Source organism: Serinus canaria, chromosome 2 (genome assembly GCF_022539315.1).
Source record: "Serinus canaria isolate serCan28SL12 chromosome 2, serCan2020, whole genome shotgun sequence".
Lineage (NCBI taxonomy): Eukaryota > Metazoa > Chordata > Aves > Passeriformes > Fringillidae > Serinus > Serinus canaria.
In genome coordinates this window covers 32,012,155-32,028,420 of record NC_066315.1, presented here as the reverse complement: position 1 = coordinate 32,028,420, position 16,266 = coordinate 32,012,155, and the positions used below count along the sequence as shown (strand labels likewise).

Here is a 16,266-nt window from a genome sequence, read left to right as displayed (position 1 = left end):
GGTGGGTTGGAGTGGAATACGTGGCAGGTTGTGGGAGTAATTGTAAATTTGAAGGCTATGCAAAGACTAGGCTGATTAAGAATCCAAAGCTGAATCTGTGGTATCTAGCTAAGTGACTGCCAATTGTGTTCTTTTAAATGGTAAATATTCCATGCATAAATCACTTTGGCTAATCTCCTCAAAATTCTCATTATAAAATCCTAACAAACCTTTTGTTTGTGACTTGGACAGCCTTTTTAAAGTGGGAGTGGATGGTCTCCCATTTTCAAAATTCTTACTAAACTAATTCAGTGCCACACAATTCCTGAGGAAAGAAAGATATGAAATACCTCTTCACAGTTGGCATGCAGAAAGAATAACAGGGCTTGTGCTTACACATGCTTGTTTGAATTAAAATGAATATTGGAATTGGTAGAAATTAGATGACAAACCTCATACCTCTTGACCATTATTCTCGCTCTCTCTCTCTCTCCCCCTCACAGTGTAAGAGGAAAAAGTGTATTTGGGGGATTATTTTTATTTTCATTATAATAAAAACTAGTGTAAATGGATTCAGAAGTAATAGGAGACAGCTGAGAGGTATTTGATGTTATACATTACGTGGACGGATGAAGGAAGTTATCTCTTGGGGAAGCAAGAGCAGCAGCTTTCAATCACTACTTATGTGTGTAAAATAAAATAGAAGAACCTCAGTGAATCACATTTCCAGCTGAGAAGCATAGGCTTTATTTTCTTTATGTTTTAAAAAATTAATTTTACTATAGAAGTTTTCATACATTAGATCTTGCTAGCCTTTGCTAGAACTCTAGATTGAAGTCAGTTTTTAATAAAGGTTGACTTAACATTGAATCTTTTTGTGATACTTAACCCTGTAATTTGTTCATTAGGAGCAGTTACTTAGAGGGACTTTTTAAATTCAATTAGTAATGTGAATTTGGACTTCACAGATAGGTACTTGAGAGGCACTAAATGTGAGGGTGGTTTGCAAAATAGATCCATCTAATCACAAATGGGTAGTGGTTATTGAGTGAGCTGATACTAGCCACTACTTAGCAACAAATTATTTAGTGCTGTGTGATTAGATTGCCTATAAATTATCACACCTGGAGGGGAACATTAGCTCTTGTGTGTAGAGGTGTGTGTAAGAGAAATACTCTGATGTAACAGACAGAGAAGAGCTGACCAGATGTTGGTGAGATACATAACACAAGAACAAAGACATCAGCTAGCAAGGAAGGACAAGAAGTTACTTTTTTTCTTCACTGCAGAAGTTGACTTTCATGTAGTACACAAGGTTTAGAAATGCTAGTCTTTCAATTGTCTCTGTGGAGAGAATTTTCTTACTTTTTTTTTTTTTAACAGTATTAATCACTGAAATAATTGTAACTGGCAAGAATCTGAAGTTAATGCTAATCTTAGGGTATAAGCCTGGTTCTTTTATGACTAATTAAATATGCTAACACAGTTGTGCAGGATATGCAGCTTGAGCTTGTGGGGGTTAAAATTGAATTGCATTCTGAAAGGTCAGTTTGCCTGTGCAGTCTGAGGTAAATTATCTAGGCAACTGTAATAAGGTAGGTTATAATTTTGAATTAAGTTTTAGCAATTAGTAAACATGAAATGCATTTATCAGAGTTGGTTGTACTACTCAAAGCATTCAGAAATGTGACACCAAGTACATTTTCCTTCAGCTGCTGTGGGTATATCTATATTACCAATCAAACTGATGTAATTATTCATTTTCATTTCTACACTGATCAGCAGTGTCCTTGGTTTTCTCTTTTGTTACATTACCTTGTGCACTGGGTATTAATAGGTCTCTCTCAAAGGCTAGACCCCCAGAGCTGTCCAGCTTGAAAGCAGTATTATCTGCACCACCAAGCACTGTGAAGCTGAAGGTTTGGGTGTCCTTAAAAGCTGTAAAATAAGGAGGGTGTGCTGCTATGGAGGGTGTGGATTGTGTACTCTTATCCCTGCCCCAAGCCTGTAGCTGCTATGGTAGGCTGTGCTAATGGGAGTTGAGATACCCCATATCCCATTTTTTCCATTAGTTTCTTCCTGTAGTTGTTTAAATTCAGAGAAAGGTATATTTCCTTTAGACATAATTCTAATGAGTAAAACTCTTACCTTTTGGGATTTTTTTCCTCAGTTCATTGTAGTAATGGTTTCTCAGCTGTGGGAATGCAGCAGTATTGGGTGAAGTGCTGATATCTCAGCTGGATGTTACATTTAGAAGTGCACACTACCAAATATAACCATAACTGGGTAATGCTTCTTTGCAGAATCTTTTACCAAAAAAAAAAAAAAAAATCTTCCCCTCTTTTTCTGATTTCTGCTGTGTTCTTTGAGTCTTCTTTCTTTGGAGTTGGATAATTAGTGCTTTTCTGACAGTTAAGCTCTGTTCTGTCCTTTTCTCTCTCTGGAGCAGCAGGAAGGAGTTTCAGATTGCCATTGGAGAGGCACAAGTTCCTCACTCCCATGAAGTTAGAGCACTGAGGCCAGTCAGAGCACTGGTCTTCTTATTGACCTTTCTGCTTCTGTGTTTTTAGAAAAAAAAAAAGGGCTATATTTGGTGGTGCTTTCATTATCACAATTGTTCATTTATTGGTATTGCTATTCCAGTTCATGGAGCTCTTTGCCACCTTTGCTGCTGGAAATAGAAGACTTTTGCAGAAAGTACTGTTACAAGTCAATGGTTCTGAGTTTCCTCCCAAATATCAGGAATTTAGTGAGGAATAGCATCAGTTATTAATGCCATTTCCTTTGGGTGGTGCAGATTGTTAAATAGATACTTTGATTGGTCATTGATTAGTTAGAAATACTTATGATTATTAGAATTTTCAGGTAAAATGAGGGATAGCTCTTACACCAGGGGACACTGATGTCCATCCCTGCCACAATAACCCTCTGGCTCAGTTGTGATCAGAGCAGACAGCACAAGTGGTGGTGAAAAGCCCAGTGCTGGCACCACCTGACCTAGAAGTGCACTGTGCCTGCACAAGAGTCTTCAGGGAGGGGACAGGAGAAAGAGGGATCCCCTTGAATTAAAGAGCATTAGAGCTGCCACTGTGAAAAATCATCTCATTGTAAATTCCTCTGTGTTTGGACTTCATACTGTCAGTTCAGGGTGCTGCCAGCTTCTGTCATGCGCAGTAGCAGACTGGCAGTATGGTCTGGGTGGTCCTTACTTAATCCTCTGGTCTGAAAGAGCTGCATTACAAATAAAATAGGGACTCACTTGAGATTTGTTCTGAGCTGTGCTCTTAGTGCATTTTTAGTCTTGTCAAGTTTCTGTGCCACAGTGCTCTTCTCCACTAGTTTTTCTGGGGTATCCAGAAATACCTTTCCAGTTGAAAATAGTTTTTTGAAATGAAGGAAGAAAATGGATATCAAAGTGTGCTTGACTTTGTTGTTTCACTCTTAGTTTTCAGGCTGACCAAGGTGCAGCATTGTGACATTGTATGTGTAGATTTTCTAGTCTTGAATGATAATATATGAAGTTGATATGCCATTTCATTGTAAAAGTAGCTTTCATTCTAGCATGGTGATACGGAGAATATAGTTGTAAAAGGGAATTGTCAACTGTTCTTTGGTTTCTGATAATCTATTTCATGATCCTCAGAAATTTCAGTTTTGAAAGATCAAGCATGGGCCTTTCCAGAATGTGATGCAGGCCAAGAACTGGAAGATTGAAGACTACCATTTTAGAAATAAAGCAAAATTCCATACCTGCTAATGTTGCTAATTAACAAGAGGTTAATATGTGTACATCTGCTTTAATTTATAATGCTTAAATCATCTGTATCTATTGGCTTTTGTTTCATGTTTTGTTTCAGACATATTTTGTTTGTTTGTTTGTTTTTTCTTATCCATCTTTAATTCTAGAACAACCAGAGAATGGTAATGATGCTACTGAATTGGGCAACTTTATCATACCTGAGATTAGTGTCACAAGTGTGGCTGGAGAAAGGACCGGGAATGGGGAAAAGAGCAGAGCTCTAGCAGAGAATGATGTTCAGCATTTACAGGGAGTACAGGAAACAGCTACAGAGCCTAGAACTGACAGCAAAGGCATGCCAGAAATCAGGAGGCAAAAATCTGTAAGAAAAATGATGGAGGATGGAATAAACTCATCTGGCAGAGTGCAGTTTTAGCAGAGCACTTGTAGCTGCACTGTAAGGTACCGCTGTTGATTGAAAGGGTCACTGCTGCATGTTTCAAGAATTAAAGTATGCAGTTAATATATTTGCATGTGTAATAACACAGTTGCATGTATTGCACACAGCTTTGTCTGTGCCACAGACAATGATGACATACTTACAAGTAGATCTGGAGATCTACTAGTTAATCTGGAAAATACACTGCGACTCAACATACCTTTGAGTTTATTAAGCATATTTATGAGAGTTTACAAAATCTGGTGATCAATGGTATGAAAAATTCATCAAAATGGATGTTAAAAGTATCTTGCTCTGTAACTCAGACTTCCCAAATTCTGCCTTTCATGGTGTACTGCAGATCTTATGTTGTGCTTGAGTTTCCAACTCTTACCACCAGACCTGTGATGCAGAAAGTGACCTTTCAGTCCTAAAGCATTCTTGGTTGCTTAATACGCAGGTGCCATAGGGTGTCCTGGGGCATTGATCACATACCTCTGTAATTGACAAGCTTTGCCAAATCCTGTAGTGGATCACTTGCTCAAAATAAGATTTACACCTCTGTTTTGTCCTGTATGGTACTTTCTAATCTCTAAGTTTCTAATTTCTTGCATGAATTAACAAGACTGCATTTTTTTTTTCCTTCAAAATCACAACAAAATGAGATTGGGGGCATGCTTTTTGATGTAGTTAATGCGACATTACTTGCTGTAGCTCTATATCCTAATGAACCTTAATTCCAAAATTTCATGGAATAGGTAAGCATTGTCTTCTCTTCTCTGTTCTACTGCTTTATGGCTTCGTGCTTATAAAAATCAAAATTGAACAATATGTAAAATCAATGAATGTGAGACGGTAAATTTTAATTTTTTATTTCTGTTTCCATCATGCAGATAATTCTGACTTAGCAATTGAAGAAGAACTGATAGAAGTGTCTGAAACCGATGAAGGGTTTTACTCTAGGGCTACTTCTGGTACAAGTCAGTCTGCCCTATCTAACAGCAGCACCACGAGCAGCAAGAACCTCTTAGGGAAGAGCCAACGAAGGTCTGGAGGAAGCAAACCTGGAGGAAAAGAAAAAGAAGGGGAAACCTGCCGAGAGCATTTATCACGGAAACAAACTCAGAGAGCCATGAGTGAGAATCTAGAGCTTCTCTCTCTGAAGAGACTGACACTGACAACCAGTCAGTCCCTGCCTAAGCCTGGAAGCCATAGCCTGGCCAGAACGACCACTACTGTGTTTAGTAAATCCTTTGAACAGGTCAGTGGTGTCCCAGTTCCAAATAATCGTGGTGGTGTCTCTGGTACAGAGGCAAACAGGTTTTCAGCTTGCAGTCTTCAGGAGGAAAAATTGATGTATGGAACAGAAAGAACAGATCTTTCTATTTTAAGCAAACAACCTAATCAGCAGCGACCTCCTAGTATTAGCATAACTTTGTCAACAGATTGATATTACATTGGCCAGTATAAAAAATAAATTACTGAGACTTTATCCTGATATTGGTACATTAAGCTCTTAATATGCCATAAGTTAAGTCTCAAACCCGGAAATTCTTACTTGGCTCATGTTTGACAGTAATAGTGAATAGACTACAGTTATAATTATTTTGAGTCAGCTTCTGATATCTTTACAGCTTCAAGGAAAGTTTATGCCTTCACCAGCTGAACAAGCGTTAGGGTTGGGTGTCACTGGCCAAGGTGTGTGGCTTCTTACAGATGTACACTGTGGGAACAAATAGAGGATCTCTCCCAAATTCTACTTTTTTCTTCCACTTGGCATAGGCAAAACTGCAAGTACTTAGTTTTTCTAGGAGGAGTCTTGCAGTGTCCTCATGCAATTTTGGAAGAGCATTGTAAGAACAGACATTGTCTTACATGTGAGCTGTGCTTACATGTAAATATAAACTAGAAGCATCACTTCATTGTTTGGTGTTCTGGTGGCTTTTGTATTGGTAGTTAGTACATGTAGCAATGTTCATACTTCTTTATGCCTGTATAAGTCCAATTTTAGACGCATTTTGGTTTATCTGTATGTCTTGAAACTGGGCCTAAAGTAATACAGCAGCAGAGCTTGTGGCTATGAATTATTATCAATTGCTGTAGTAGTCACTCTTAAGACTTAAAAATTATGTGACAGACTCTTTCTTTAGGATTCTTAAATATCAGTTCTAAAACTACTCACTGAAAAGTCAGTCATCAGTATTTTTATTGTCTATGGGGAAGAGATGTGCTTGTGTACCAATGTTATGTAGAAATATGAGCCTTTTGCACTGACAAGCAAATCAGGAGTGTGAATGTGCTTAACAGGAATTTTGTGCTTGAGACTAAGAGAATACTACCAAAGGATGTGTACTTTCAGTAATTTGCAAGCACAAAGGGGAACTATAATGTAAATATCAGTAGCACTGTAATTCCTAAGGGGTTTTTTATCTATTATTTTTCTAGTTCGAAATTCTAAACCAGCAACCTCTTCAAGGTTTTACCTAACCTTTAGCCTTCAGTGAGTTTGACAACAACTTTTATAATGTTAAGATTTTAATTAAAAATGGACATTAAAACTTCTTATGCAGAAATCTGAAGAAGCAGTTGCTGACAAAGCCACTCCAGTAGCAGTTATTAGCTGATGAACAGACAATATATTACTATGAGTGGAGAAGTAGGGTGAAGATCTAAGGCATAGTTGCTCCCAACTGTCCAGATTTCTGCAGCTGTTAATCCATTATTGTCAAGAACATTGTAAAAAAACAAACACTAAAATTCCGGTAGTTTCCCATTTGCTTGGGGATAAATTTAGATACTTTTGACTTAAACTGAAGCACAAGTAACTTTTAAACAGCTAGTGTTATTCAGGTTTATAGCAACTAATTAATGAAAAGAGTAAGTAAGTCATATAATTGTACTAATAAGACCACAGACTGGATTTGTACATTCCTGAGAATGCACCAAAGTATGCAAAATAAGCCCATCAGTCTGTAGGTGTTCATATTTACCCAAGAGCCTGAATTTAAAGGAGTATGCCACAATTTCTCATTCTTCATTTTGTTGTGGGACACCATTCTAGTCTAGTAATGCAGTACTTCACCTTTTTACAGTGAAATATTTTCCTAATTTTACATGAAAACTTATATTCCTAATTGATAAACTACCAATTTGCCCTGTTTATTTTTTAATACTGACCAGTGAGAAAAACTGGTTCTTTGAGGTTGTTTTTGTAAATACTTTCTACAGCAGAAAACTTAGCCTCTTTTTTATAGGCTTTTCTGCAACACATATTAGATTGACCAATGCATCTGGCTGCTGGACATGCATAACCACCACCAGCAGCAGGGTGTTGGCAGCTGATGGTTGGCACTGGTTGTCTCTACACACAGTGAATGTAGAGCTCTTCCTTCCCTTGAAATTGGATCTAGATGTTGCAAAGAAATAACCTGCAAAACTTACAGCAGTTTCCTAATCCACTTTTGCAGTGTAGGATCTAAAGAACTCATTAGAAAAAATTTGCAGTAATTTAAATTGACATGAAACCAGAGTAGATAAATAAAATTGTAGTAGACAAATATTTGTTGGTATGGTATTAGTTGCGAGGTAGTGTTGAGGGGCTAGAATTTATGAGAATTCTGCTGGTTTTGCTTTGTTTCATTCAATTCATAATTGTTTGTTACTTCCATGGTAGACACTCTTTCAAGCTGGGTGTTGGTATAAAAATAGTTATTATACTGGGAAGATATAGCTCTAAATAATTAGGATCTCAAATTAGGATCTAAAATGCCCTAAAGTGTAGATATGTGACATAATGTTTCCAGTACTCTTGGCCAATGGTGTTGAAATGAAGTTTGTTTATTCTTTTATTCTATCCAGCTGGTCTGGCTTGAACCCAAGTCATAGGCTCTTATTGGTACAACTGAAATAACATAAATCTTCATACTTTTTTGAGAAAATGATAAAAGGAAAGGTTCTTGGTACTAAAGACTGTTCTGTCCATACATATGTGGCTTCTTGTAAACACATTTGTATTGGTCTCTAGAGTAACTTACCCAGTGATAAGTGTGTTTTTGTGAGCTGACATCTCACCTTCATACTGATTGAGTCTAAATAATTTCTTTCCTGAGTACCAAAACTTTGAGTTGTCCTTCTTTCTTTTCTTAAAAACTGAAAAGTTAAAAAAAAAAAAAAAAAAAAAAAGCACAAGGGGAGTGAGGGCAGAATTATTTGTTGACCACATATCCATGGTGCAGGATTAGGAGAGGGGTGGGAAGAGTGATGAGGGAAGTAGGGCAGGAAGCAGATATTTCTAAAATTGTCAAACTCTGGGGGTTTGAGCATTATCCAATCACTTCAGACTGTCAGATGGAAAATCTTTGTTAAAGAAGTAGATGTCTTTTAACAGTGTAAAGGAAAGCCATTAAGACACCACATATTACAGTCTGCCCAGGAGTGGGTAGTTCTGATGAATACCTTCCAAACACACACAGCTGCACCATTCTGCAGGGAAAATGTTATGTAGGAGTGAATCATCTCACATTGTAATAAGAGAAGTTGTTTCACTGCTGACGTTTATAACTGACCTTACTGTTCCAAATCAGAGGCCACTGTTTCCAAGGATGGCTTTGAACAGCAACACTTGCAAAACTCATTGAAGCTGAGAAGAATTATTTTTATTGTGAGAATATGTAACATTTGTGCAAGAAGTTTATGGCCTCTAACCACTTGCTGTAGAGCTGCAGTGACTTTTCTGAATGGATTTAAATGTCTTGAATTGCCTTGATTACCTAAAAAATTTGAAAAGTACAGAAATAGAACTATTTTAGCCACACTTCTCTCTAAGGAGGTTTCCTACGAGAAATTCTAGAAATTTCTAATGTAACTGTCCAGTACTTTTTGTTGGTCTTTGAGGCTTACCATGTTGTATATAGATGTATAATATATTGCCTTTTGTATTTGTATAATTCTACTTCTAAGACTAGATGTGCACATTTGATATTCCCTGGAGTCTGTGGAACATCTGCATCAGTCTATAGATGTATGTCTTTCACATGAGAACCTGAATTTAAGCAGCTGCCACACTTTCATTCTTCAGCTCATTATGTGACACTGTTTTAGAAACAGTTTTTCACCTTTTTTGCAGTGACGTGTTCTCTTGATTGTACATGAAAACTTACATTCCTAATGTATAGGCTACAGGATTGTCTTTTTAGTGTTTAATAATTTTGGCAGTAAAATAAATTTGGTTTTTTTGAAGTTGTATGCTTTTGTAAATACTTTGTACAGCAGAAAATTTTGCCTCTTTACGGACTTTGTTTTGATACACATTACACAGCTACATGTTTGTTCAGTTTTCATTCTACACATCCAGAAGTCACAGTAAGGTTGACTGCATTACTTAAAATATGCTGAATACCTGTTTTATACAACACAGGGTCTGCAAATGCAGCCCTGTCAGGAGGGACACCGTGCCTGAGAAACGCTGCTGGGTAAAGGGCGAGTCCAAGCAGATGAGTTGCAAATTGGCAGAAGCAGATGGTGATCCTGTCAGTAAAGCAGCACTACTTGGGCAGAGTGGTAGTTTTGGTGGTGTGAATATTAACAAGTGGTTTGATACACAGCCTTTATCTGCACTGTGTCCAGGGTAGCTCTGGGGGCTGTTCTTGCTGGTAACAACAGAAGCAAAGGTGGCAGTCAGTACCTTGGCATTTTCTGTCAGCAGCTCCTCTGCCCCACTCAGCTGTGGTGCCTTTTTTTTCCCCTAGTCTTTCTGTTGCTGATGATCTCTCTGCTAATTTTTTTTTTCCCTTGCCTTCCACCTTCCATATTCCACTTCATTTAGGCTTTGTCTTTCCTAACCCCACCTGTGCATGCTTGGATGGTGCGTCTCCCCAGGTTGCCTGCTCTTGCTTCCACCTCTTGTATGCTGCTTTTTCATGTCTAGTCAGGAGCTCCTGCTTCATGCTTCCATGCCTTCTGCCACCTCTGCTTGCTTTTCTGTGTGTAGCCATTGACCATTCTTTAACCTGGAAGAGATGGTTCTTGAGCATCCTCCAGCTCTCCTGGGCCTTTCTCTCTAGGATGGTCTCCCACGGCCATCTGCAGAGAAATTCCTGTGCAAGGCAAGCTCTGTTTTGTAGGTCCAGGGTTGTGATCCTGCCTTTAGTTCGGGGTTTTTTTCTTTTGCCCTTACAAATGTAGTCTCTAGTGTAATGCTGCAGAGAAGCCTGGATGAAGGAAAGAGCTGTAGTAGAGGGCAGCCGTGGGAGATCTCACTGCATAGTTTCCTGTTTTTCAGATGTCAGTGTTTAACCATGTCTTTTGAAAGGACAAAACTCAATTTCCCATCATTTAAATGGGTGAGAAGGGAAATCTGATTTCAAGCTTGGAGTAGGTAGAAGTTTTCCTTTGCAAAAGGTACAAATTAGACTTGATGCTGTGATTGTCCTGTAAGTGTGTAGGATTTGCAATTTCAGTTACAGTGAGTGAAAGGCAGTGCTTAAAATGGGCTCTTATGTTGTTTCAGGGTCGAATAGCTATTGATTAGTGAAAGACAACATGAATTTCAAAAGCTTTTCTCTTCCCAAAATGTGGTACTCCAAAATACTGCCTGGATTTGAAGGATGAGAACATAGCTGAGAGCCTGCTGGACAATTCACGGGATGAGGGTTTTATGAAGGTATTACAAGCAATTAGTAACAAGTTACAGAAATTACATTTGTTCCTACAGACTTCACAGCTGGTTGCCTGCACTGAGCTTGTAATAGTTGTTTTTCATGTTTTATGTTAATCTGGCTCTGTATTAAAGATGACTCCAGTATGGGGGTTTTCTCCCAGCCCACAGCTGCCAGGTAATAAATACACCTGCTAATTCAAGGTGGTGGGAAGAATGTCACTGTGAAACTCCAGAAGCCTTTGTGAAACAAACCCTCACATCACACAGTGCTCGCTTGGTTAGCTTGGTTCCTAAAATAAGGTGGAGTTTAGTCATCTGCTATTCTCCATGTGCAGGGACAATACCAGAATGTAATGGTGCGGAAGGACTCGTGGAAGTCACTCTGAGTCACACAGCACTTCTGACAAGCTGCCTGCTTGTTGTTCTCATCAGTAGTGCTGACTAATCCTGGCAGTCCCCCACACAGACTTGCTTGGTCTGGAGTCTGAGGGTAGGTTTTGTGCTGTGAGAGGGCACATTTCAGAGGGGGTTAGAAATGTCAGCTTCTGCCTCCACAATGCACAACAAAGTAAATGAAGGTGTGTCACATACTGGTGTAAGAAGTCCTTGGTGTGGATAGCATTTCTGCAATACAAATTGTCAGCCAGAATAGTGAATGTTCAGTGCTTTCTCTGCAAAGATACTTTCTTCATGCATGAAATCATGGAATCACAAAATGGTTTGGGTCGGAAAGGACCATAAAGATCATCTGGTTTCAGTTCCCTTGCTATGGGCAGGGATGCCACTCAGTAGACAGGTTGTACAGAGCCCCATCTAACCTGGCCTTGAACACTTGCAGGAGTGAGGCATCTACAGCTTCTTGGGGCAACCAGTTCCAGTGCCTCACCACTCTCACAGTAAAGAATATTTTCCTAATGTAAACTTACTCTCAGTTTGAATCCATTACCCCTTGTCATGTCACTACATTCTCTTGTACATCATCTTTGATTCCACTGAATCACTAATTTAAAAATTACATCTAAAACATATGTGTGTGTATTTTACACATATTGTTTTCCTCTTCAGCTATCAAGGTATGGGGATTGTAGTACTGCCATGGAAACTGGTGGAGCTGGCAAAACCTTGGACCAGCACTGGTGTCAATGACCTAGGATACCATGTAAAGTAGATATAGCTAGGCAGTGAAGGGTTGTATTGTCACTCGTGTATTTTACTTGTGGTTTTATCTGCCAGCAGTAAATTGATTTGAGTATAAATTGTAAAGGCTCTTGAAGTTACTCCTTAAAGATGTTTTCTGTTTTTAAAAATCACAATACTCCTATTCTTTTCCTTTTGATTTTTTAGTTGGTAAAATGCATTGTGTTTTCATTATTGTTAACAACCGGCAGTTCAGACTTCATTAATAACTGGGAGGGAATCAGGATAGTATTATATATGATAACATTTTGTGAACCAACTGTCATACCAAATGTCATCTTTCAGCAGACTGTCTTGCCCCTCAAATGTTGGTGTGTAAGAAATGTGCTGTAATAAACCAGTAGAACTACTTTCAAAAGGTAACATCATTGATATTTAGTTTACTTGTTAGTTCATTGGGATTTATATTCCTCATTTCAGCCATTGGAAAATACCAATCCAACTGCTCTTTAGCAAAAGTACTGATTTCATCTCTCCCTGTATTGACTGGAGAAAGGTACAAGCACTGTCAAACCCATTCAGAACATCCTGAGCTAGGACAATCCTTTCTGACACCCACAAGGTGTTTATCCCATGTCTTCCTCCCTTTTCACCCTGAACAGCTTGTTTAGCATTGCTGCTTTCCTTCTGATTCTGACTGAATTGAATCCCTACATTCCCTTTCTTGCTGAATTAAGCCCAAAGAAGCTTTAGCACAGCCTCAGTGGCTTCAGCAGAGCTCTGAAGGTCAGCAGCTGTCCCCTTTGCTAAAGGCCTTACAAGCAGGCAGATGTCTAGGAAGAATAGATCTGGTTTAGTGGTTCTCTGGCCAGGCTGTAAAGATCAGCTTGAAATAATGTGGACAGGTGCTGGGATTTAGGATTCAAACTGCATCTGTTCAGATTTATGACTAATCATGAAGTAGTTGCATTTTCAAACATTTTCAAATGTCTAAAGTAGGGAAAGAGGAAAGAAATAGAGCACAAATCTCTATCATTCTCATTTCTGCTATTCTTGCTTTATGATCTCACTTAAAAGTACGTAATGCCTTTACCAGCTTTTGAATTTTAAGGTGGAATGGCAGCAAGGCTGTTAAAGCTTCCTTATAAGTGGATGATATTTGTTCAGCTTTAGCTGAGTCCTCTGACAAATCTTGATTCTTGACTATTTGGGTTGGGAAAGAGCTCCTTGACTGTCTTGCATACTGTAACAAATTAATATCTTTAAGCTTCCTTGTCTATCTGTGAGAACTTGCTTTTTCCTGCTGCCAGCATAGGAAGCCAAGCTACAAAAACATTGAACAATTCCTGCTAGTTCCCTGCTTTGGCATCATTGCACAAAATAAAATGTGCTTATGGATGAATAAGAAATTGCTGAGCAATGGATTTCTCCAAGATCCAGACTGTTCAACCCACCTTTTCATAAACCTGGCACGTGTGATACAGACTGCAGCACAACATGTGTGCCCCATTCTCCAGGAGTGTCAGGGTGTTACTGTACCTGAGGAGCCATACTGGATGAAAAATGGTGATGTTTGGGAGCATCAAGAGTTTTGATACATTCTGGTAATGGTGAGATGAGTAACTTCTTCAATACAGCAACAAAATTAGTTTCTAGGTAGATCTACTTATAAGGTACTTGATGCTGTAATTCAATTTCAGGCAGAAAAGCAGCCCCTTGGAAGAATCTTGATTTGCTCTTGAGATACTGAACAGTCCTAATATGCTTTGACATTCAGTTCCACGTTCATAATCCCTGTAATTATTCCTTCCTACTCCAACAAGAGTAGGCAGTGTACAGCACAGGGGCTGAGGGATAGTTCTGTTTCATGCCTGAAAGGAGGAACGTGTCATACAAAGCACACTTTGTACTGAGCTGTGGGAAAAGAGGTGAATGGGAGGCGAAACCAGAAGCTTCAAGAGCAGCTCAAAGTGTCACTTCCTCTCTGCCTGTGTCTGGGGGCACTTTTGTATGAATGAGGAAACTGCACAAAATGAGACACACATAAAGCTGAGAGCTTTTGGAAGAAATCTCTTCTCCCCTGGCTCCCAGCTGACTGCAAGGGCAGGCATCTTCCCATCAGGCAGAACTTGTGCTATGGCATTCTGCCCCTTCCCTGCCTCTGCTTCCTTCTTGGAGAGGAAGCAAAGTGCTGGTGCTACCACAGCAACAAATACAGGCAATTTAGTCCTGAAACAACCTACCACGGGACTAGAACACGTGTGGGCAGCAGTGGTGGCTGCACTCTTCTACATAACTTTAAGTGCTGCTGATTTTCTTGTCATGCTTTGCTGGCAAGAAACGCGTGGCTGGTACCTTTTGGAAAGCACAAAATGAAATGCTCAAAGATTTAGCCAAAGGATAGAGTCTCTGGCATTTGCCACCCTAAGAATGAGAGGAAAATTGTGTGGAAAGCTGCCATTTAGCATAAAATTAATTTAAGGAATATACTTGAGCACCTGCAAGGAACTGAATGAAGAAGGAGCAGAAGAGAATGTCTAGCCTAGTGGGACCAGAAAGTCTTCGTGGTGAACTATTGCTAGAAGAGAAAGCAGAATTCAACTTCTGCAAGGAAATAAAAAATGTAAGTACAGATTCCTTCACTATAAAAAGAGAACAAGGGGGGAAAAAAGCGGGGGGAGGAACAGGAAGCAAGTGTAAGAAAGTATTTTCTACAAGATTGACATTGCCACCCCATGGCCGGTCAGTACAAGGACAGGGTGATGCACAGCCGAAGGCAAAGGTGTTCCTGTGGTCGGTGTCACTCAGCGCTGCCCCTTGGAAATGCCAGCGTCAGGTTGGGCACCCTGGGCAGGCACAGCCTGAGCCGAGCATCATCCCCTGGGCGGGCACAGCCTGAGCCGAGCACCATTCCCTGGGCAGGCACAGCCTGAGCCGAGCACCATCCCCTGGGCAGGCACAGCCTGAGCCGAGCATCATCCCCTGGGCAGGCACAGCCTGAGCCGAGCACCATTCCCTGGGCGAGCACCACGCTGACCCCGCCGTGGCACCGCTCTCTGAACAGAGGGGACTTGTAATGCCAGGAGGAACAACCTGGTGACCCACAAGGTCAATGCCTGATCTGCTCTCAAGTTATCACAGCAGATAACATTTCCTTGAGGTTTGTGGCACTGTGCTATACAAAGTACTTGCATTAACCTTTCTCTTTGTGGCTTTCGTTGCCTGAATGGGTGACATGAAGCTCAGCAGGGTTACAGTCCTGGAGGCACTTTGTGGGTCCTTTTGTCAGAAGTGTGATCTGGCTTGACAACTTTTGCTCGAATTTCTCAATATCTGCTCAGTGGGCAGGTTATTAGCCAGCATAAACTCCTCTCTAGTCTTGCCAGTCACTTCTTCTAACCTCTACACTATTCTGACAGGCAAATCAAAATGTCAAGTCAAATAAAACATCAAGACCTTGTTAGAGGATACGAGCAGGCCACCATATGGAAAACAGAAGAAAGTAAAAAAGGAGGTTCAGGGTGCCTTGGCAGCTTTTTTCCCAATGGATTAATATACAGTCCAAAGGAAAGGAAACAGCATGAGAGAAAATACCAACTCATCTAACAAATGCAAACCAACTCATCTAGCAAATGTGAGACACCTGCATCATTTTTCACACAGGTACACAGATGTACCTCTTTGTAGATATGCATGTGACTGTCATCAATTAATGACAATCCCTATCATATCTCTTGGGAAAATTTTCTGTAGACTTATCTAGAAGTTGACTGAATTATCTGAAAAACTACATGGAATTCTATGAGAATTTGTGGTAGAAGAGAAATACTGGTTAGTTAATTAATAAAACAGATAAAACCTAACTTTTTCTTTTGCTGCATTGTATAGGTGAAATGAGAGTTTTGCTGTCATATGTGATCTGTGCTAATTACTGCAATTATAATACTTGCAGAGAAGGAAATTTGCAAAAAGTATATTAAATGTTCAGCACTCAGCTGCTTGTCAGCTGAAAGGAAGGCAAGTTAATTGAATGTAACAGTCAATCCTCTTTCTGTTGTTAATCAGTGGTTAATTATAATGTGCAGCTACATGGCCATATGTCACTTGCTGTGGCATAAGAGTAACGTGTCACTGTTATTGATCACTGCATTGGAGGAGCTGGAGCTGCTATACCCCTGTGCTAAATGCCTTACAGAGAGGTGACTGCTTTCAGTTTTGCATAAAATTAATCTTCATTCAAAGTGTAGGAATTAAAATTAGGCTATATATCCAACCAGAATCTAACATATTGTATTACTCTGATTTTTGAGTGGT

The 16,266-nt window shown here is 39.6% G+C and overlaps 1 protein-coding gene across 5 annotated transcripts in view; it reads left to right on the top strand.

Annotated features, from left to right (window-relative positions):
- The window catches only part of HYCC1 (hyccin PI4KA lipid kinase complex subunit 1), a 44,222-nt gene extending 34,821 nt beyond the window's left edge, over positions 1 to 9,401 (top strand). For 3 of the 5 annotated variants that reach the window (XM_050970728.1, XM_009086037.4, XM_050970729.1), the window contains exon 11: positions 5,051 to 9,401. In XM_050970728.1, coding sequence (XP_050826685.1) covers positions 5,051 to 5,607 — 557 coding nt within the window. In that variant the 3' untranslated portion in view covers positions 5,608 to 9,401. Of the gene's footprint in view, positions 1 to 3,885; positions 4,181 to 5,050 lie in introns of all 5 variants that reach the window. The other 2 variants (XM_018909501.3, XM_018909500.3) reach the window with 2 other exon arrangements.
- The last annotated feature ends 6,865 nt before the right edge of the window (positions 9,402 to 16,266 follow it).